The sequence below is a fragment of the Pogoniulus pusillus genome, chromosome 1 (assembly GCF_015220805.1).
Source record: "Pogoniulus pusillus isolate bPogPus1 chromosome 1, bPogPus1.pri, whole genome shotgun sequence".
NCBI classification, from domain to species: Eukaryota; Metazoa; Chordata; class Aves; order Piciformes; family Lybiidae; genus Pogoniulus; species Pogoniulus pusillus.
In genome coordinates this window covers 31,633,600-31,655,222 of record NC_087264.1, presented here as the reverse complement: position 1 = coordinate 31,655,222, position 21,623 = coordinate 31,633,600, and the positions used below count along the sequence as shown (strand labels likewise).

The window sequence follows — 21,623 nt, the reverse complement described above, 5'->3', positions numbered from 1 at the left end:
CTCTCTGAACACTCCTCTTACCTCCCTAAAGTCTGTCCAGGTCAGCTTCAATAAAGCAGGAAAGATGCTTGCTAGGGTTGTAAAAAATGCTCTTATAAAGGCACATGAAGGCCTGCAGATCTGATCTTAAAAATCCAGAAATATGATTCTTTGTCCTTCACTGAGAGAAGTGACAATAAATTAATGTTGTCTTATAGAAGGTATAAAATCTTCTTACTATTGTGAAGAGAGCTGTGACAAGTGGTTGTTACTATGAGACCATATCAATTCCTCACATATATTTGCTTCATGTTTTTGTGCTCAGATTCCATTTGTGAAGCACAGTACAGGTGACAAGCAAATCAGCCTAGCTGTCTGTCTTTCTAGAAATTAAAGAAGCCTCTTCAATCTTGAAATGCTTGCTGATTTTTCTTCTCTCTTAGTATCCTGTTCTTTTGAAATGTGGGTTATATCTGCAAATTTCCGACACATTTGCCAGAAGCTTTGCTCCTCTGTGTATGTTATCATCAGCAGATTGATTTATATATGAAGGGTGTGTCCCCAAATTGTTTGAAATAGTGTGAAGATTTGCTGTGTTCATCTCCTGCAGAATGCCAAGCCAAGCAACTCAAACAGCATTCAGTTTTTCTTGTTCCTACAGAATTTTCTTGTTCAGAAATAATAGCCGTAAAGAAACACAGAATGGTAGGGGTTAGAAGTGACCTCCAGAGATCACCCAGTCCAACCCCCCTGCCAGAACAGTGTCATCCTAGGCAGGTCATTCAGGAACACATCCAGGTGGGTTTGGAATGTCTCCAGAGAAGGAGACTCCACAACCTCACTGGGCAGCCTGCTCCAGGGCTCAGACACTCTCACAGGGCAAAGTTTTTGTTCCTGTGGCACCTCCTCTGCTCCTGCTTGCCCCCAGTGCCCCTTGTCCTGTCCTCGGTCATCCCTGAGCAGAGCCTGGCTACATCCTGCCCACACTGCCCTGCACACCTTTAGCAACAGCAGTGAGGGCAGCCCTCAGGCTCCTCTGCTCCAAGCTTCAAACCCTAACTCCCTCAGCCTGTCCTCACAGGAGATGTTTCACTGCCTGCAGCAGCTCTGTGGCTCTGTGCTGGAGTCTCTAAAGCAGTTCCCTGAATCAGCAGTTGTTGGAAACCACTCTAATCAAAAGGGTGTTTCAAATTTTACACAATCTCTGAAGTGGTGAAGCTTAGAAAATGAGAGGATTCAGAAGCTTCAAAAAGTGACTCTGCTTACTGCAGCACTTTGCCTGCTGTAGTCACATGTGGTTCCAACTCCACTTTCCAGGAACTCTGCGGTATTTTCTTTTTCATGTTCCCATTACACCTGACCTTCTGCTCTAAATCAGCCTTTAATCTTTGTCTTGCATTGTTGTGCTCTTTCTCTTCTTTCCTACTTCAGCCTCTTCTGCAAACTAGCTGCTCTTGTTAGACATAGGATCTCCCTTTTTGGTAAGTTAAAACTCATGGATAATCATTGCTGTAGCTGTGGCTAACCATTGCTTCTCCTTTGCCTCAAGCTTTTCACAAAATAGAGGCAAAATTCTGTCAGGTTACTGAGTGCATTAGAGATGGCTCTCAGCATAATAGTTAACACACTATGTCAGGTGTTGGAACAGGAAGAAATAGCAACATCTAGGATTTTCAGATTCCTTTAGAAAATATTCCTTGCATTTGAGAAATCATCTTGCACTAATTGTTTTGATTTCTGGCACCAATTTCTCAGACTGCTGAGGGCTGAAGAGAGAAATAACATTGATTTGCAAAGATATTGGTAAGAAAATTACAAAAGAAGTGTTAGGTGCTACAATATGCAAAGTTCTGAATGTTTCAGGGTCAAGTGATGGAAGTGAGCCCTAATTAGACACTTTGGATTCATTGAGTTCCTGTGTTGAAATGGATTTAACAAACTGAAAGTTAGTTCTAGAGCTGGACCTGATTTTTCCCTCCTAAGAACCAGTCCTAATTTCCATTGTGACCTAAGGTGGGAGAATTAGGTCATGTCTTGTGCAGTGCCAAGATGATTTTTTGGATCATTAGATTGTGCTGCAGTTTTTATGCTTACTGTGCTCTCCTGTTACCTGTTTCTAACCAGGGAGTGATTCTGCTACGATGGTGAACTGCTTGCACATCTTAGCTCAGTCTCTTGATACAAGGTAAGTTTGCAATGATTGTACCAACCGCACACTATTGGTGTCACAGAGCTTGTCAGGAGCTCTTTCTATGCTTATTTCACTTGTTAGTGATATTAGCAGTGTCACTAACTCATCTATTGATTTCTATATTAGATTTCATCTAAAGGGTTTCATCTAAATGTTTCTGTTCCAAGCCTGTCATTGAAACATTTCCAAGGGCATTTGAAGACTTCACTGGGGAATAGAAATGACAGACTTTAGAACTGCAAGTATTGCTTTCTGTAGATATTGAGACAATTTAGTGCATATTGGAAGATGAGATATTAGAAGTATGCAGAAGGTATTAATGTATGAGCGTAGTTACATTTGCCTTTACTGTTTGCCACTGAAATGGTTATGTAGGTTAAAACACAGCTCGAGATAGCTTTAATCTGAGTGCATTTCTGGTTATGTTATACAGCCTCCTGGCAGTGAATGTGAGTCAGCAATAACACTGAAAGGTATGCTAAGGGGTTGGAGAAGGATGCAAAAACCTTAAGCAGTGGAACTGTGATGCTGGCGTTGAAGATGCATTTTCTAGACTTAGGGTATTTTCCCAATAAACTTTAGGAATTAAGAGTTACTTCCCTTGAGCATTTTGTGGAGAGGACTGTGCTCACCATCTGTGGCATTTGCTAAGAAGGCATTATCCTATCTGAAGGCAGATCACAAAGACTGGAAAGAAGAGACTGAGTAGCATTTGTGGTTATGGCTTCCTATTAAATACTTTTAAACAACTGTTGCTTTTACTGCTCTGTAGCTGTAACTCTCTAGTGTAAAGTTCATTCATACCTGTTTCTGTTTTCAGAGACTGGAAGAATGTAACTCACGTCTGTGTTGGAGAGAGACTTTCCTAAGGGTGTCTAGAGACAGGACAAGGGGGAATGATTTGAAGCTGAGGCAGAGCAGGGTTAGAATGGAGCTGAGGACAAAGTTCTTCAGTGTGAGGGTGGTGAGACTCTGGAACAGGCTGCCCAGAGAGACTGTGGCTGCCTCCTGCCTGGGGGTGTTGAAGGCCAGGCTGGATGAAGCCTTGAGCAGCTGAGTCTAGTTGCAAGGTGTCCCTGCCCATGGTGGGGCGGTTGGAGGAGATGAGCTCTGAGGTCCCTTCTAACCTGAGCCATTCATTATGATTCCAGAATTCTGCAGTGCATGCTAAGGCTGAGTGCAAAGCTAATAGCTTTCCCTTGCTGTCTGCAGGACTGTGATGAAGTCAGGCTCGGAGCTTGTCAAAGCTGGGCTGAGAGCTTTTTTTGAAAATGCAGCTGAAGACCTGGAGAAAACCTCCGAAAACCTGAAACTTGGCAAATTCACCCACTCGCGGACACAGATCAAGGGAGTGTCCCAGAACATCAATTACACCACAGTAGCTCTGCTGCCCATCTTGACATCCATTTTTGAACACATATCACAGCATCAGTTTGGAATTGATTTGCTTCGTAAGTCTTTCGATTTTAGTGTTTATTCTGTTGTGGCAGCACAAATGCTTTGCAGCAATGACTGCCCTAATTCAAAGGGTGACATTCTCTTATCAGTTACGTTCCCAAGATGAGATCTGCAGTTAGCTACATAGTGCCTTATTGCTACTGCATGTTTGAAAACAATACTCACTAATACACATCCTTTGGGGCTAGTTTCCTATAGTTTCCTGCAGAAAAATAAACTATGCACTGTCGTTTTCCTATAGAAAACTAAATCCTCCTCTTATAGTTTCCTGTAGAAAATCGAATTATGCTCATTTTGTTACTTTTTTACTTCATTAGATTAAAGGAGAAAATTCATTATTAATTCCTTAGATTTTCCCTTGCATTTAAAAACCATTGTAATTTAAGTTTTCCTCACTTTTAGCGTCCATTAGTTTAAAATTGCTGTAATGTCTCCTCAAGATTCAGCAATATCCTGTGCCCAAATTTGGTATCTCTTTGAGTGATCCCAGTTCCAATGCAGAAGGTAATTAAAAGATTGATAGTCATGAAAAGGCTTCCTCTAAAGAGGTGAGGAGACTTTAGATGGTCTTCCTAGTGCACACAGATTGATGCGCTTGCACTCTACGAGTGTGATCACCTGCAATATTAGCAAGGATCTGCTGACCTCTTAGTAACCTGCAATATTAGCAAAAATCTGCTGACCTCCTAGAATCTCTTCTGACCTTGGAATGAGTGTAGTTTACAGACCAGGTATTAGTTGAAGATCAATAACACAACTGTGCTGTTGGGAGCCTACCTGAGTTCAGTGCTACATGGGGCACAATTTGTGTAAAGCAGATGTTTCGTATTTGGCAAGTAGTCGTTAGCTGAATAAATGCTGATCATCTTCTTCTTTTCCTCTAGTGGGTGATGTACAAGTTTCATGTTACAGAATTCTTTGTAGCCTCTATTCCCTTGGGACTGGAAAGAACATTTACGTTGAAAGGTATTGAATGAAAAACTCAGCATGTAATTTGTCTTTGTTTCTTTCTTTGGGAGTGTCTTATTTAGGTAATAAAGCAGCATAGAAAGTCTATCTGAAACAGTATGAGCATGTTTAGGAGATACTTTCTCTGAATTGCAGCTGACCTAAGGTTCTGTGATTCTGTGGTATCTTAAGAGTTCTATTCCACACTCAAAGCCTCAAAACCAAACAAACCCATAACCTAAAATTAATGAAAGCAGGCAACTCATGTTGCATGCATATGGCAGGGAGTTAGTATTTTTTCCTCAAGAAAACTAATTCTTTTCACAAGTTGCATTAAGGTTCCCAAAGTTTGCCTACTGCATGTTGCTGTGGTAAGTAGGCTAAGTAGGCTGTGTCCATTTCCACACCTAGGTCTGTACTGAGTTCTCAAAATAGTTGTCCTGGGTATAAATTCCTGAGCATATGTAGAGCATTTTGACAGCCTTTACCTCTACAAAGCAAATCACTTTATCACCTGCTTACATTTTAAAAATAGTAGGGTCTGCAATTCCTTTAAGCATCTAGTTTATAGGTTGGAAGAAACTTTCAAGATCATCCAGTCCAACCTGTTACCCAGCCCTGTCCAATCAACTAGACCATGGCACTAAGTGCCTCATCCAGGCTTTTCCTGAACACCTCCAGGGATGGCAACTCCACCACCTCCCTGGGCAGCCCATTCCAATGGCAATTCACTCTCTTTGGGAAGGACTTCCTCCTAACATTCAGCCTAGACCTCCTCCAGCACATCTTGGGACTGTGTCCCCTCGTTCTGTTGCTGGTTGCCTGGGAGAGGAGACTAACCTCCACCTGACTACAGCCTCCCTTCAGGTAGTTGTAGACAGCAGTGAGATCACCCCGAGCCCCCTCTTCTCCAGGCTGTAGTTGCTATGGTATGTTCCAAGCCCTGGATCTTCTTCCATTAAGAGGCTCCAGTCTATGTATGCTACTTGAGAAAAGAGAGCTCTGATTGTTGGTCTATCACAAAACAGGAGCTGAGGTCATCCTAAGCCTTCCTTGTGCTTCCACAGCCTTTAGGCTAGGCGCTTCATGTGATCTCTTATAATGAAAAGCTGAAGATCCACAGGACCTGAGAGAGACTTAAACTGGAGGAAATACAGCTCCAGTCTGGTTAGGAGATACTTTGGCTGGTATGAAAGATGCTGGTCTCTACTGCCTGCCTTCAGGAGTTTGTTCAGTGATTCTTTCATGCAAAAGGCAAGAGCAGCCTTGATGGGTAAATTTGTCCTTTTCCTCCCACGCTACAGGTGTACACAAGCTCTTTCTTTTCTATGCCCCCATGCAGTCATTTATACATCCATCACTAAATTACAAAGCTCCACTCTTCTCTTTCTCGGCTTGAAAAACTTAAATCAGCACATTAGCTGTCCTATCCTAACTAGCAGTCAGAGCCTTCTCACAGGGGATGAAAGGTGAATAAGTTTGAGTTGCCTTGCAATGGGAAGAGCTCACAGTACAGGCCTTCAAATGATTGTCAAGAGCTGTAAGCACTGAGCAGTTACATAAAAAAATGGATCTTATCAGCATCGCTCTTTCCTGCTGCAGTTGTCTTCCTAGAAGGGAGGAGTGATAAGACCAGATATATCCAAGGATATTAATTAGTCTCCTAAGGCTGTGTGTGAGGTTCCCAACTGTGAATTTCGTTTAGGTGGGTTTTCACTAGACTCTGGCTCTAAATGAAGGCTGTAGGCTGATAGCAGTGTCTAGGTGGGAGGCAGGATTTCAAACACATTTGCTCGGTATTTCAGCAAAACTTAGAAGTGAGTGATGGAGCTGACTTGAACAGTTATTCAAGTTAAACTAATGCTCAGATTGAATGAACACTCACTCTCCAAACAGGGTAATATTATGTCAATCATGTTACTCCTAATATCCAAGTGAACTAAATCCCTTTTTTGCAATGGTTTTCAATTCTTTAAGGCCATTTGCCCTTGCTTCTGCCAGCTACTTTTGGTTTTCTGGCGGCAGATAATGCTGGAGGGTATATAGGTGCATATTTTTCACATTCCAGCATGGCTGTGAAATAGAAATTTGCTATCTACCACCTCTCTGGACAGTGAGTTCCAGTGTTCCACCATCTTCACTGTAAAAAATGCCGTCCTTATATCCAGTCTAAATCTACCCTCTTTCATTTTAAAGCTATTATTCATTGTCCTATCACTACAGGTTCTACCAAAAAGTTTGTCCCCATCTTTGCTGAGGCCCCCATTAAATACTGGAAGGCCACTGTAAGGTCTCCTCAGAGTCTTCTCTTGAACAACCCCAGCTCTCTCAGCCTGTCCTCACAGGGTAGGTGTTCCATCCCTCTGATCATTTTTGTGACCTGCTCTAAGAGGTCCGTGCCTGTTCCAACCCCCTCACGGGATTTCAAAGGATGAACGCTGTGTGCTGTCTTTATCCAACCTGTGTGCCAAGTGTGATAAACTCTGTCACATGTCTTGCATAAACACTGCTTCAGAGCTTCACAATGTACCTTACCTTTAGTGTTAAGCCAACGTGGTTCCAGTCTCATGCAGAAGAGGGCTGTTTCAGAATTTCTTGGACCTTCATCTGTGTATTTCCACCCCTTTCTTTTTTCCTGGCAGTCGTTCTTTTGCAGCCAGATGATGAGCATAGGGTTTTTTTGCTGTTGATTTGGCTTGGTTAGTTTGATTTTTATGATGAAGTTTATTTTTAGCTGGACCAACTTTTCAGGATGATGAGTTTTAGTGCTAGCACAGAACAGGCAAACAAGAAAATGAGAAGGTTGTGTTGAGGAGTGCAGAATTACCCCTTTCAGAACATAGCACACAGAGTACCATGAATCACAGAATTACGGAGGCTGGAAAAGACCTCCAAGATCATCAAGTCCAGCCTATAACCTAACACCACCACATCAGCTAACCTGTGCCACCAAGTGCCACATATATCTTTTCTTAAAGACCTTCAGGGATGGTGACTGCACCACCTCTCTGGGCAGTCCATTCCAGTGCCTAATCACCTTTTCTGTGAGGAAGTGGTTCCTAATACCCAACCTAACCCTCCACAGCTTCAGAGTATGCCTTCTTGTCCTGGGAGAAGAGCCTGACCCCCACCCGACTACAACTTCACTTCAGGGTTGTAGAGAATGCTGAGGTTTCCTCTAAGTCTCCACCAGGCTGAAAGCCCCCAGCTCCCTCAGCCTCTCCTCATTAGACTTTCCCTCTAGCCCCTTCACTGGTCTTGTTGCTAAGTCATGAAATGATGAAGTCAGGAAATCAGTCCTTGATAAGTAGCAGTAATACTTCTCACCATTTCACTGCATAAATAGTATAGTGTGTGGCGCTAAATACATAAATATACAGTAAAGAAGTGAAATCTTGCAAAAAACCTGAGTGCTAAGACAAGCTGATGCAGATGACAGGCATTTGCTCCTTATTTAAGCAAAGGTGTAAGGAATGCAGGCAGTGATCTATTCTTTGTGCTCTAGGCGTATTTTCTATAGTCTGAAGTCCCACTTGTGCTCCACAGCACAGCCGCTCTGTGGAACACTTTACCTTTCACAGACAGGACTTTGGTGGAGCTGGTTTTCTTTTAACTAACCTGCTTCTTATACCACTGTCATTTCCAGCAGTTTTGTTCAGGTGAGAAATAAAATGTTCTCAGTTTGTCAAATGTATTAAATAGATAAAGTAAGTCAGCAACAGATGTTAAGGCTGTTTTCTAGCATATGCCAGCCATTGACAACCTAGTGATGACTTCTCTGAGCTAACTCTGGTGTCTCTCATATACAGACAGCGTCCTGCACTTGGTGAGTGCTTAGCATCCCTTGCAGCAGCCATCCCGGTAGCATTCCTCGAACCTTCCCTCAACCATTACAACCCCTTGTCTGTGTTCAACACAAAGAGTGCAAGAGAAAGAGCCAGTAAGTACTGTTCTAACAACAACAAAACAACTGTCCCACTCATTTCGCTACCATGGCTGGCATCAGGTTCTAATAGACTCTTAATTGCTGAATAAGCATCCTTCAGTTTCAAATCCCAACATCCCAGAACTGGAGTTCTTTCTTTGCATTCTTATTGGGCAAGAGATGTGCAGAGTTCAGGAACTACATAGTTTAGTATTGATCTCACTCGTGATTTTGAGCTGTTTGTTTCCATTTCTCTGAGGTGGGTTTAATCTTTTGCAAATTGAAACAAAAATTGTAACTTATCATGGAAACAGTAACCAGAATGTACCCCAAATTGACAGAAGCTCTCAGTTCTGGACTTCTGCATAGCTGGGATGCCCACCAAATAATCAGAGGACACCTTATGGTGAAACTATGGCTTTATGCTGTGTGCACATCATCAGAAACACATGGTTTATTAAATGAGAAACCTGTCTGTACCCCAGAGCCTTCCCATAGCTATGTTTGCCCTGGTGACAGAAAGATCCTGAGTGCAAATCTTTGTATATGGGGTTTAAACACAGAGGAGTGTAAGTGTTCTCTTCTCTTTAGTAATTTAATCTCTTGCTTTTCTGCCCTTCCTCACAGTTTTAGGTATGCCTGATACAGTAGAAGAGATGTGTCCAGAAATCCCTCAGCTAGATGGACTAATAAAGGAAATCAATGATTTAGCAGAGTCTGGGGCAAGGTATACAGAAATGCCTCACGTAATTGAGGTTATCCTGCCCATGCTGTGCAACTACTTATCCTACTGGTGGGAAAGAGGGACAGAGAGCATTCCTCAGGGTGCGGGGCCTTGCTGTACCATGATAACATCTGAGCACCTGAGCATCGTTCTTGGAAATATCCTGAAAATCATTAACAACAACCTGGGAATAGATGAAGCATCTTGGATGAAAAGAATTGCAGGTACTGTACATATTTTTAAAGAGTAACTGTATCTAGTAATGTTTAATCATTTCACTGTAATTTTCCATATTACCTGATGATGATATCATAATCATTTGTAATTAAAAAGAGCAAGTAAGGGAGATAACAAGGTAGATAAGCACTAATGCAAGAAATAAATTGTAATCTTTAAAAGCTTATATTATTATTATTGCTTTAGTGTAGCCTCACTGCGAGCAGAGGACTTCCTATACAGCATTTTGAAAGTCTTACCCTCTCTGTGCACTATGCAGGAGCCTTAGTATTGCATTTAGAGTTATGAACTCTATTGATTTTCCAAGACCCTTAAGAATTGAGCATTGCAGCAGAGGGTGTAAGCCCTATGATTTCTTTTAATGAAATACCAGGCCAAAAAGGAAATTAAGCGTATATGGCAAAATAATCCCAGGAGTAACCCTAGCTCAAAATTAGTTGCTTTGAGTAACTGGCAGCTACTAAGTGAATAGAAAAATGCCTCAAAATACCCTGCAGCAAGTGGTAGGTAGTTAGCTAAATATACTTACTGTATGGAGATGTTGTAATTCATATTAAACAGCACAAGGGTACAGTGCACAATAAAGAGATTAAAGGAAATCTATGTAAAGGGAATAATGCCCTGCTAGATTTTACTGCAGCATTGCTGCTGGGTTTTCAGCATCACTTTAAATAATAATAAAGATTCCATTGAAGTTTTGTAAGAAATTTGCTGCCTAATTGTACAGACCACTTCTGCAGTGGCTGCTTATCTAGGTAAGGAGATAATGTACCAGCGTGGTTCTTGCAAGGACTTTTTAATTCAGGTGATCTGCATTTTATTACGAATGGCTGTACAAACCAGATCTATAATCTGGAACTAGACATTCATTCTCTATGCTTTACCTTGCCCCAGGCAAAAGAGGTGAAGGAATTCTTCCAGAGCACTGCCTTTGGAGTATTTTCAGATAAAAGAAAACCCCACACACTCAACAAAACCATGGCAATTTAATTGATGTAAGACTGGAATATTTGTAATCTGAATTGCCACTATCTAGCTTTCAGTCTCTGGATAAGCACAGTTGTTACAAAGCTAGAGTCATTGTGGTGGTAATAATTTTATGATCTGCAGAAGCACACAAAGCACTGTGGAGCTTTTGTTACCTAGAACTGCAGGGTTCATATTAATGGAGAACATCAATTCTGTATTAATCACAGGATTGACTAACATTTTTATATGTAGTTTATGCTCAACCCATCATCAGCAAAGCCAGGCCTGATCTGCTCAAAACTCACTTCATTCCAACACTGGAGAAATTGAAGAAGAAAGCTATAAAGATTGTGATGGAAGAGGAGCAACTGAAAGCAGACAGCAAAACTGACACACAGGAAGCTGAGCTACTCATTCTGGATGAGTTTGCTGTTCTTTGTAGAGACCTTTATGCCTTCTATCCAATGCTGATACGTTATGTAGACAACAACAGGTAAATAAGTCATTACACTCATGTTTGTTAGTTATTAGTTAGTTAATGTACTGGAGCCCCTAATCAGAGAATCAGAAAGAACACAGTGCTCTCAATGCTGGGTGATTATCAGATCCGAAGTGTGGTTAAGAAGACGATTTGTAGAATGATGTACACTTTCACACTATTTCCTCACAGACATTTGGCTTATTTGGTTGTTTTAGCTACACTGTAGAAGGCATGTCCTGACCAGCCTTGCTGAATGTGCCACTGCAGCCCAGGGACATTACAAATGCTAAGATTAAAAGCTCAGATAAGGTCCTTAATGGAAGGGTGAAAAAAAATTACCTCAACTGCATCATTCTGTTTGTAGATGATAGCACAAGGTGTTGTAGTGCCTTGGAAATTCCAGAAGTTTTTCTCCTCAGCTGTTGACTGAAGGATTATTCTGTGCTTACACTTCTTCCTTTTGTCCCAGAACACTGACCCCAAAGTAGAAACATAGAATGCATTGGGTTAGAAGAGACCTCCAAAGGTCATCTAGTCCAACCTCCCTGCACTAAGTAGGGACATCCTCCGTTAGAATGGCCCCTTCTTCAGTGAACAAGGTGACACAGAAGTGCCTGTACAGAGCTGCAGCTCTCTCACACACGCATGCAATCAAGAATCTACACAGCAGTGGCCACCTAGCCTGAGTTGGGTCTAACTTGCTCCTAAGGGACAGAGGGCTGACAGCCACAGAGGCTCTTGAGAAGAGCATCTGAAGTGTCTGTAATGCCTCAGTGTCTATGGTACCTTAGTCCTGTCCTTAGCAGGTTGTCTTCTGTAGACAACCATCTCCATTCCTATTTTTCAGGTGTTAGTACCTGTTAGGCTTGTTAGGAGCATTTGTGAGAATGATTTGCTTTTTCTAGATGAACACAAGCCTTTACTATGTCAGACCTTGTTGGCAAGGAAATTCTTCCAATTTTTTAAAAGCTCAGATTTAACTTAGCTGTGGAGAAATGCAACTGCGAAGAGTCAGTGAGCATACATTATCAACTAATGATTGCTTCCCTGCCTGCTGCCAGATGCCCATGTTCTGTATAGTCACATTCATCCATTTTAATTTAGAGACATAGAGAAGGGCTTCAAGTTAGTTCACTTGGCCAAGACTGCTGAGCATCCTTGTGGGAACAGACCCAGGACTGAATCATAGAATGTCTTAGGATGGAAGGGACCTCAGAGCTCATCTCCTCCATCCTCACCACCATGGGCAGGGGCACCTCACAAATAGACACAGATGCTCAAGGCTTCATCCAACCTGGCCTTCAACATCCTCAGACAGGAGGCAGCCACAGTCTCCCTGGGCAGCCTGTTCCAGAGTCTCACCACCCTCACACTGAAGAACTTCTTCCTTGGCTGCAGTCTAACCCTGCTCTGCCTCTGCAGCCTTACTGGAAAATGCCTTCAGCCATTAAAAGGCAGCTCTAAGGTCCCCAAGTTCCTGGATTGCAAAAGTAAAGCAACTGAAGCAGTCAATCCATGCAGCTCTACCCACCCAGTCATTTCCCTGTATGCTTCCTTCTTGCCCCATGACGCTGTTATCTTTTGGATCAACACTACATTTTTATAGCAAAGTTTTATTGTGGAGAAAAACAAAAAAGAAATAGAGAAATGCTTGGAGTTTTGCCTTTCAGCCAGGTCTTTTTTCTAGTTTGATTCACAGAAGAGGCACAAAAATATGTGTTGGTTCCATGGAGGGGAGGAGCAGGCAGAAATAAGTATCCAGGAATTAAGAGTTTTGTTGGCAATGGGCTGAACTCCCATGAAAAATGATCTTTCTAACTGTGGTAATGGAAAATTGAAGTGATTCTCATGAAATTCCATTATTAACTACACAAATGAATCCTTAATTTATTAAATAGAGATTGTTATATTTAGTGGTCTTATTTGAAGTGCCTTATTTGAAGTTTGCCTTCTTGTTCTCATTAGAGCAAGTTGGCTGAAGAAACCAGATGCGGATTCCGATGAGCTCTTTCGAATGGTCGCTGAAGTTTTTATCCTGTGGTGTAAATCACATGTAAGAGAGGATGTACACTTTGCCTTTCATTCTGTCTTCAGATATTATTAATGTGGGAAGTGCAGATGAATTAAACTTCTGATGTTTGTTTATTTGTTTGTTTTGCGTTTGTTTTTTTTTTTTTGTTCACTTTTATCTTTAGAATTTCAAAAGAGAAGAACAAAATTTTGTGATTCAGAATGAAATCAACAATTTGGCGTTTTTAACAGGAGACACCAAAAGCAAGATGTCCAAAGTAAGTGAATTAAAATTTGTGGATCAGTTAAATCTTCAGCATGTGTTTAGTACTTTGTAGGAAAGCTCTGAAAATCTGTGTAGATTGCAGCTGCTATGCTGATAGAAGAATGAGAAACTTGGTTTGCATTTTTGATGATAGACATGACAATCAGTATGCAAAATGTAGGCTATGGACCTTAAAGCTACTTTCTAAATGCCTCCTAAGCAGTCAAAGACACAAGAATAAATTAAAGGTGGTGATTTGGAGATGTTACATGTATAAGAATATGGGGTACAGTATGTACTAGGGGTTGTTGATCTTTCAGAATTAAAAAAGGATAAACTATATAACAAAAACCAGGAAAGAAGGAGGGTTTGCCTGCCCTTTGTGCTGTGAGCAGCAGTCAGGGTTATATAACTCAGCTGCCTCTCCTCAGGCACACAGCATGCCACACATGCAGCTCTCCTTGTTTCTTATAAACAACCACGTTCCCCTCTCTCGTGTTCGTTTTCAATGTGACAAGATGCTGACATGATGGCTGGAAAGTACATCTGTTAGCTGCACAGTAGAGACAATAGATCCTGTCAAGGTAAAGAGCTGCTGCTTTGAGGCTAGCTGAGGAGAATTGCCTTACTCAGCTGAGGCTGGCTGAAGTCCAGTTCCAAATCAGTGCTGGTGATTGTAGAAAATAACTCTTTGCTTTATTGCTGTTTGTAATGTGTTTGGAGTTACCCTATTTTGCAGAGAGGCAGGGTCTCAGTTTTCTACTTACCTATATTTTGTCTGTAACCTAATTCCTCTAAGTCCACTCTTAGACAGCAGGCAGTCAAAATGTGCCTTTGTAGTTCTTAATTCTCTTTTTAAATGTTTGCAACTTTTCTGATCTGTCTGTAAAGTTCTGTACACTGATTAAGCCAAACCCTAGTACTGGAATGTTTACAGGCAACAACAGCAAATTTTCTGCTTGTCTTCAGTTCATGACTGACACTGAACAGCAATCCATGCTACATAGAGAATTTCATATTTGGATAAAAGGGAGCTTCTAATGTATAATTCAAAGAACACAGAAAATTCCATCTTTGGATAAAAGGAAGCTTCTGATGTGTAATTCAAACTACATAGAGAATTCCATGTTTGGATAAATGGAAGCTTCTTCTGTGTTTTCTTGTTTCCAAGATGCAGCTTCTGGAAACTGTAATGATCTTGAAATGTTTCCATTATCTTATTAGTTGTGGCCATTCCTCAACTGCATAGTAATAGTCTAACACCTACTTCTATACTTTCATTGTGTGGTAATCACTACACATACATTTCATACCTATGCTTCAACATTTGTGTGTTGGAATTGGCCCTAATAAGCCAAGAAATAGGAGTACTGTTAAAAATAACCCCAAACCAGAATGCCCTGGAATCAGGTGATTTGTGTTTACTTTCAGTTGTGTCTGACTGCAGGATTGATAATAGGATAACATATGATGTTTACATTATATGTATGATAGAAAGTGTCAGTGTCACGTTCTAGTCAGTTGCCAAGACAGGAATGACAAAAGAAAGCTTTACAAAATGAAGAATGTGTATCCTTCCTACTGCTCCAATCTGCATCAGGCAACAGGAATGTCACACCAACAGTCTCTGCGACCCAAATTGCAATTTAGTTTTGAAATTCCTCTTTAAATGGTTGTTGTGTCCATAGAAATCTGAGTATTTATGATTGTACATAATATATCCTTATAAATATATTTGCACGTGTAAAGAGGGGTGCAGATGTATATGTGCATGGGAATTTTCTTCATGTCAGTATAAACTGCAGGGAGATTATATTTTTTTATATGCATATTCTATTTTGTAAGCATATTAATATCAGAGCACAGTGTTCAAGATCCCTGTGCATGCATATTGATAATATAGGAAGATACAAAAGATTGTATTATTCATGCCTGAATAGCTTATTACTATTCCATATCTGCAGGAGAGATTGCAGAGCAGCTGATCATTTAGACAGTCATTTGTTTCAGAAGGACTTAAATGCCATGATGCAGTACATCAGGAGTCTTTGAGGTGTTGTGCTGGCTTTCTAGAGAGGATTTCTAAGCTGGAAATTGATAACAGTTTGTGACATAAAATTTAAGTGCTCTAAACTGGGCACTTTCAGTAAAGCATACATTTAGATTTTATTCTCTTTTAAGGCTGTGTAGTTTAGAATAAAGAAGAAATTCTCTAAGTTACCGAATTTCAGGCTTTCTTAAGAGGTTTGGTACTTGAACCCTCAGAGAATAACCACTCCATCAGTTCTGTCTTTAACATTCCTCTCAGAGTGTAGCAAGCTAACAGAGGAACTACTGATAAAGAGAAGAGTGCTAGTTGTTCTGCATTCACACTGTGTTTAGTAGAAGCAGTCATTATATCCAGTGTTTATCAAGCATGAGGATATACAGATAGCTGCACAAATGAGCAGTGACCATTAACAGTTGGCCCAAGACATAACAATTGGGAGTCTCTTACAGAAATAGGGCCCTGTGCTGATCTGCTTTAAGCACCTGTCTGCCTTACAGCAGAGACTGAGAGACAAGGCACTGTGGTAGTACCAGTGTATTAGGTGTGAAAGGTTCTAGATCTTTATTTGCCGTATGCAGAACGAAATACGCAGGCTGAAGAGTTCAGGTTGCGTTACTCATGGGTAGCCGAGAGCAGTGGTCACAAATGACTCATCCTGACAATAGAGTGCTAAAGTACTCATGTGTTTTGCTGATACCATAATTAACTCTGTTCATGTTTCCTCAACTCGACGTATTAACAGCTGAGCAAGTGTTTTAATTTTTCTTTTCTAAAAAAACTGGCAGCAGATTGCTCGGAGGGGAATGGTAAGTTAGAGAACTACCAGCCCGAGGGAGACTGCTAACTTAGATTGCATTTGAGATCTGCCACAGAAGCGTGGAAATGGAGAAGTTAAACACATCCAGCTCCACCCACCTGGTGTTTTGAACCCTGAGTAGGCTTGTTGATAAAACAGCATTTTGATTAAGATGCAAGGATGTCCTCTTCTGTTTTACAGTTACTTGGTGTAAAAGCTTAGCTGTGTACATTCCTACCTAAATAACCAATGTGCAATACAGATGTGGGCAATTCTGTGGAAGTTTTGAAATGGAAATGAATGTGTGGCTGGCTCTATAACCACTTGCATATCCTACTGTACTTTTCATTGTGCATATTTTTAATCTATTTTTTAAATAGATTGGAACAGAGCCATTACAAAAACTGGAGCCATTCATGAAATGCAAGGTTATGCTGTGCCACAACATTGTGATTGGCACCCATGTGTAATGTGTAACACATACTACTTGCCACTGTGTGAGAATTAGAGAATTTTATGTTTGCATTCTCTGCAAGAATTCTTAGACCTCTTCTTTGAGACTATTTTAATGGCACAGAATAAATTCCTCTAGCTATACTATGGTAAACCATGAGTGGATTACTTTGATGGACATCTTGACTAAATTACATGTGATCAATGCCTTGTCCTTACTTGCCTTCAGTCTGTATCTGCCAAGCCAGGTCTGTATAGCATTTCCTTATTTCACACAGTGGACATTTTCAATGAAAATTTCCTTTTTGTCCAAGTAAGATAATGAACATCCTAAGGTGCTTAGCACTATCTGATGTTTAGTCTTTCAGACATTCACGACTTGTAGCTGCCTTTCTTTGCTGTGCTATAAATACAGTGGCATATAAAACCAGATTTTAATAATAGCTTGGCTTCAGCCTGTTGAGACTAATTCAAGTATCACAAGATAACAAAATTGCTGCTGGAAGTATCACAGAAGGGGAGGCTTGTTTGCATTTCTGGGTTTTCTGTTCATTTTTAACCAACAAAAGTATTTTCCCGTGCCTGAACAATGATTCTAATGAGGAAGAGTTGCAGGTTTTGCTGCTTTACCAGAACTACATGGGTTTGTTGTTTTGCCTCTTAACACTGCCTGGCACAGCAATGATGTAGTAGTGTTGACTATGGAATACGTGTTTATTTCAATGTATAAAGGATACTAATATATTATACAAGGAAAAAACCCCATATATGTCTGAGAGTTACAGCTGGATTTTTACCAGCAGTCTCAAAATGCTGGGATATGAGCTTAAGTCAAGTTTTGTCCCAGGCTGTCTTCAAAACTGTAATCAATTATGCACTGGGAAAATACATCTATAAATGAAATGCTACATCTTCACAGTGATGTTTTTATTTCCATTTCTAAACATATTTTTTTCTCAATCATATTTTGGTGGAGAAAAGAGATAGGAAGACCCATACTGAAGAAAGTAATATTTTTCATTATTGGGTCAGCCAGAGCTCCAGCTGCTTCCTCCTTTTAACACTTCTGGGAAAAGATATACAGTAGTTCATATGTCGATGTGTTTGCTTCCTAGATGTACTTCCTTGTATGCTGGAGCAACAAATGATAGTGCTGAATAGCAGCAGATAAATTCAGAAGTTCAATTATTTATAACAAGGACTAAGCTGAATGAAAAAATATTTCCCTAATATTAGTTTGATTTTGCACTTTAAATCTATTGGTCTAGCTACAAACTTATTTATCCTGATAAAGCTGAGTAAGTTTATTACTAACTTGTACAATTCTCATCTTTTCATCTCTCTTACTTACGTTTTTTTCCCCTTTTATTTTTCTTTCATACAGGCCATGCAAGTAAAGGTACAGGTCAAAGTGCATGATGTGTCTTTGTTTTAGATTTAGAGATGATCAGGCTCCAAGCATTCTTTCCATTGGTCATAGCAGTGGCGTCACAAAGTGAAGGCTCAGGTTCCAGCTATTGTAATGCTTTTCCAAGTTAAAGTGATAGCATTTGACCAGAGCAGGTGAAATTCCCTTTGGCACTCCTCAATGTTACTTATTGTTGAATTGTGCAGTAAATTTACCTTTTCTAGTTACTTTAGATGTGCATTCTGCCTCTGCTGTCTTTCTGCATTCTGATTTTTAAAATTTTTATATATATGCAGCCATGAAAGCAGTGCCCAAGTAGAGTCATCAAAAACATGGGTTTGACTAAGCATATTCAAGAAAAATGTATAGAAGAAGTGTGCCCTACCCTGTCTGTAGCTGAACAGAATATTGGTTTAGAACCAAAAAGTTTAATCAAGTTCCAGAGTTTAAATCCTGCCTTTTTCCAAAGTTACAATTACCTTTACTAAAGCTGTGAGGTGTGACACCTTTCCATTCACCCTGTGTGCTGAGAAACACACCTGGTGCTGTGAGGAGTTTTATCAATTCAGTTGGAAGCACAAGCTAAGAGGTGAGCAGTTGTGTTAAAGTAACAGACCTGATTTTGTGCTTTACAATTGTCAGAGTTCCCCAGCTACATAAGACAAGATTTAATGAATTGTCTCATTATAGTATCAGAGAGTGGAAGGCCTAAGGAGAGTTGGAAATACTGAAAGTCTTAATTCCATCCTCCTAACCACTTTCAGGAGATTTTTAAAATATAAACAAGTAATTTCTTCAGTTGTATAGTTAATTATTATAAACGGTCTGGAGAAGCTGGGGTTCTCTTTCTCTATAGGTTTGTTGAAGAAGTGACCCTTTGTGTGTTGAAATCCTCAGGCAGGATGGTTAGGTGCTGTTAAGGAACCAGATTATATCATCATGCTTGTTGAACTCCTCTTAGCACAGTTAATTGTTTAGGGGAAAAAGAGTCATGTTAATTGTATAGTCAATATATACAGATAAGAGACATTCAGTGCTCTTAATACATGAAATAATTTGTATGAGCTTGCAGTATGTTCATGCAGCCCAGAAGGCAAAGCTTATCCTAGACTGCATCCAGAGCAGTGTGGGCAGCAGGACAAGAGAGGGATTTCTGTCCTTTGACTCTGCTCTGATGAGACCTCACCTCCAATCCTGCCTCTAAGTGTGCTGTCCCCAGCAGAAGGAGGACACAGAGAAGCTGGAGTGAGGCCAGAGAAGTGTGAGGCCACAAAGATGATCCAAGGGCTGAAGCACCTCTGTTGTGAGGACAGACTGAGGGAGCTGGGCTTGTTCAGCCTGGAGAAGAAAAGGCTCTAAGGGGACCTTAGAGCTGCCTGCCAGTACCTGAAGGGATCCTGCAGGAAGGCTGCAGAGAGACTTTTCATCAGCCTGTCTAGAGACAGGACAAGGGAGAATGGTTTGAAGCTGAGGCAGAGCAGGGTTAGGCTGGAGCCGAGGAAGAAGCTTTTCAGTAGGAGAGTGGTGAGACTCTGGAACAGGCAGCCTGGGGAGGTTCTGGTTGCCTCCTCCCTGGGAATGTTCAGAATGGACCTCTGAGATCCTTAAGCCCAGCCATTTCACTCAGTCCACCAAATCTGGCACTACGCCATGGCTCCAAGCACCATGTCTATGTGACTTTAAACACATCCAGGGATGAGCAGCCAACTCTAGTTAAGAGGTGTCTCTGCTCATGGTGGGGAGGTTGGAGCAGATGATCTCTGAGGTCCCTTCCAACATGAGCCATCCTGGTTTTATTATGACTCCACTTACACATTTATCGGCAGGAGCTGTGAATTCACAGACAGCAGAATATGATGGCAAAGGCAGAATGGATCTTTCCATCTTCTAAAAGTATTCAGGTTTTAGGTTTTACCTGTCTTCTTCAGGCCTAGTTATTAATCTCCAATCCAAATAAAGACAATTTGGGATGCATAATGTCCCCAAGCACAAAGATGCAGAACAGCAACCCAGTGTATCATCTTATTTTCCTTACTTTCTTTACTTTTCATTTTTAATCTATTATCTATCCTGATAGGCCTTGTTTAAGGTGCATGGTGACGCCACTGGAGTACAGTGACACATTGTGGGGTTTGTCTGTCTGCTGTCAGTGTACAGTACAAAGAACGTCATTATTTAGCCATTACATCACTGCTGTTTCTAAGGCAAAAGCAAAGCTTTGAGGCAAAGTACTCTTGCAATTGCTAGTTCCTTAAGAAAAGAAGCCACATCCATTGTGTGTTCCCTCTGACCTGCCAAATGCTGCACCCCAGCTATGCATGCCGAGACGGATCACGTAGAAACCAGAACCTGCTGAAATTTGCTAGGGTAGAATGTCTCTGGCTGCCCTTTATTTTCTCCCAGCAATGGCTCTGGTAACAAATTGCAATGGATCCTGCTGTATCCTCATGTGCAGATACACCATGTGCTATAAAAACGAGTAGGCAGTGAAACTTCATAGACAGAGGGAAAAGGATGTGGAGGGTTGAATGCAAACATTTGCTGTCTTGTAGTGTTGCATAAGCCTGGAGGCCTAGTCCTGAAATCTCATCTTAGGCAAAACTCCTTTTGAGTGTGGTAGGAGTTTGTTCTAGGTACAGAATTCAGAACTGGCCTGGTTCGATGTTGTTGTTTCCCACATGTTCATGAAATCTGTGGGTCTGTTCTGGAGACTTTGGTTCACTGTGCCATGAATGAAAAGTTGTGTGTGAAGTGCTGCTGTATGGTGTCTGTTGTAATAAGCTAGGGCAGATGTTCTTCTGTTGTGCTGTTCACTTCTCTGTTTCCTTTGTTTCCCTATCACTTGTGGGCTCCAAAGATGCAAAAGACTTGATTTTTTTCCATCCCAGAGTTCTCTCCATTAGCCAAAGCTTAAAGGCAGTGCTTCTCCCAGAGGCTCTATTTAACTGGCACGTTAGTGCACTGACTGAAAGCCTTTGGGGTGCTGGCATCATTCAGGGGGACAGTCAGACAGTATTCATCCATCCATACAGACTCTGAGTAACTGGTGTTTTAGACACCCAGACTCTGCCTGGGTGTCTAAAACAACCTAAACACCTTCAGTGTGCCTCTGTAACATTGACAACTGTCTCCTGAGACTGGCTCAGCTTTTAGCTGGTTTGAGAGGTAAGATCCAGAAAATACAGTTAGATTCCCCTGTAGAACACACACAAAAGTGTGCTGCTACCATTAAAACATTCCTATTGCTGCAGTCTCTGCTTTGGCACACACCAAAAGTGTTCTGCACACTTCCCACTCCAGACTGTGCAGCCTGCCTCCGATGTAGCACGTTTGTTTAATTGCACTACATCAGGAACATAGCTTCCTTAGATCCTTAGGGGAAGGGCATGTGGGAAAAGGCTCATCAGAGACTTACAGTCCTTTTCTGGATCTTTCATTGTAGTCTGGAGGACAAGATCAAGAGAGGAAGAAATCAAAACGTAGAGGGGATTTGTACTCCATACAAACATCCTTGATTGTAGCTGCACTTAAAAAGATGCTGCCTATTGGTTTGAATATGTGCACTCCTGGAGATCAAGAGCTCATCTCTTTGGCCAAGACTAGATACAGCCACGTAAGTGTCTTCTCTGTAATGGTTTTTACTTTACAAACTGATCTTTGTGGCATAGGTATCTAAGCAGTCAATATCATTGAATACATCCATTTACTGTAGCCAGTTCCAGCAGTTAG

At 41.1% G+C, this 21,623-nt stretch overlaps 1 protein-coding gene across 1 annotated transcript in view; it reads left to right on the top strand.

Moving 5' to 3' along the window:
* The window catches only part of RYR3 (ryanodine receptor 3), a 236,770-nt gene that overhangs the window by 175,956 nt on the left and 39,191 nt on the right, over positions 1 to 21,623 (top strand). The window contains exons 61-70 of the mRNA XM_064147758.1: positions 1,411 to 1,460; positions 2,104 to 2,164; positions 3,383 to 3,621; positions 4,513 to 4,594; positions 8,386 to 8,516; positions 9,129 to 9,449; positions 10,684 to 10,924; positions 12,878 to 12,965; positions 13,108 to 13,200; positions 21,337 to 21,507. Coding sequence (XP_064003828.1) covers positions 1,411 to 1,460; positions 2,104 to 2,164; positions 3,383 to 3,621; positions 4,513 to 4,594; positions 8,386 to 8,516; positions 9,129 to 9,449; positions 10,684 to 10,924; positions 12,878 to 12,965; positions 13,108 to 13,200; positions 21,337 to 21,507 — 1,477 coding nt within the window. The remainder of the gene's footprint in view (positions 1 to 1,410; positions 1,461 to 2,103; positions 2,165 to 3,382; positions 3,622 to 4,512; positions 4,595 to 8,385; positions 8,517 to 9,128; positions 9,450 to 10,683; positions 10,925 to 12,877; positions 12,966 to 13,107; positions 13,201 to 21,336; positions 21,508 to 21,623) is intronic.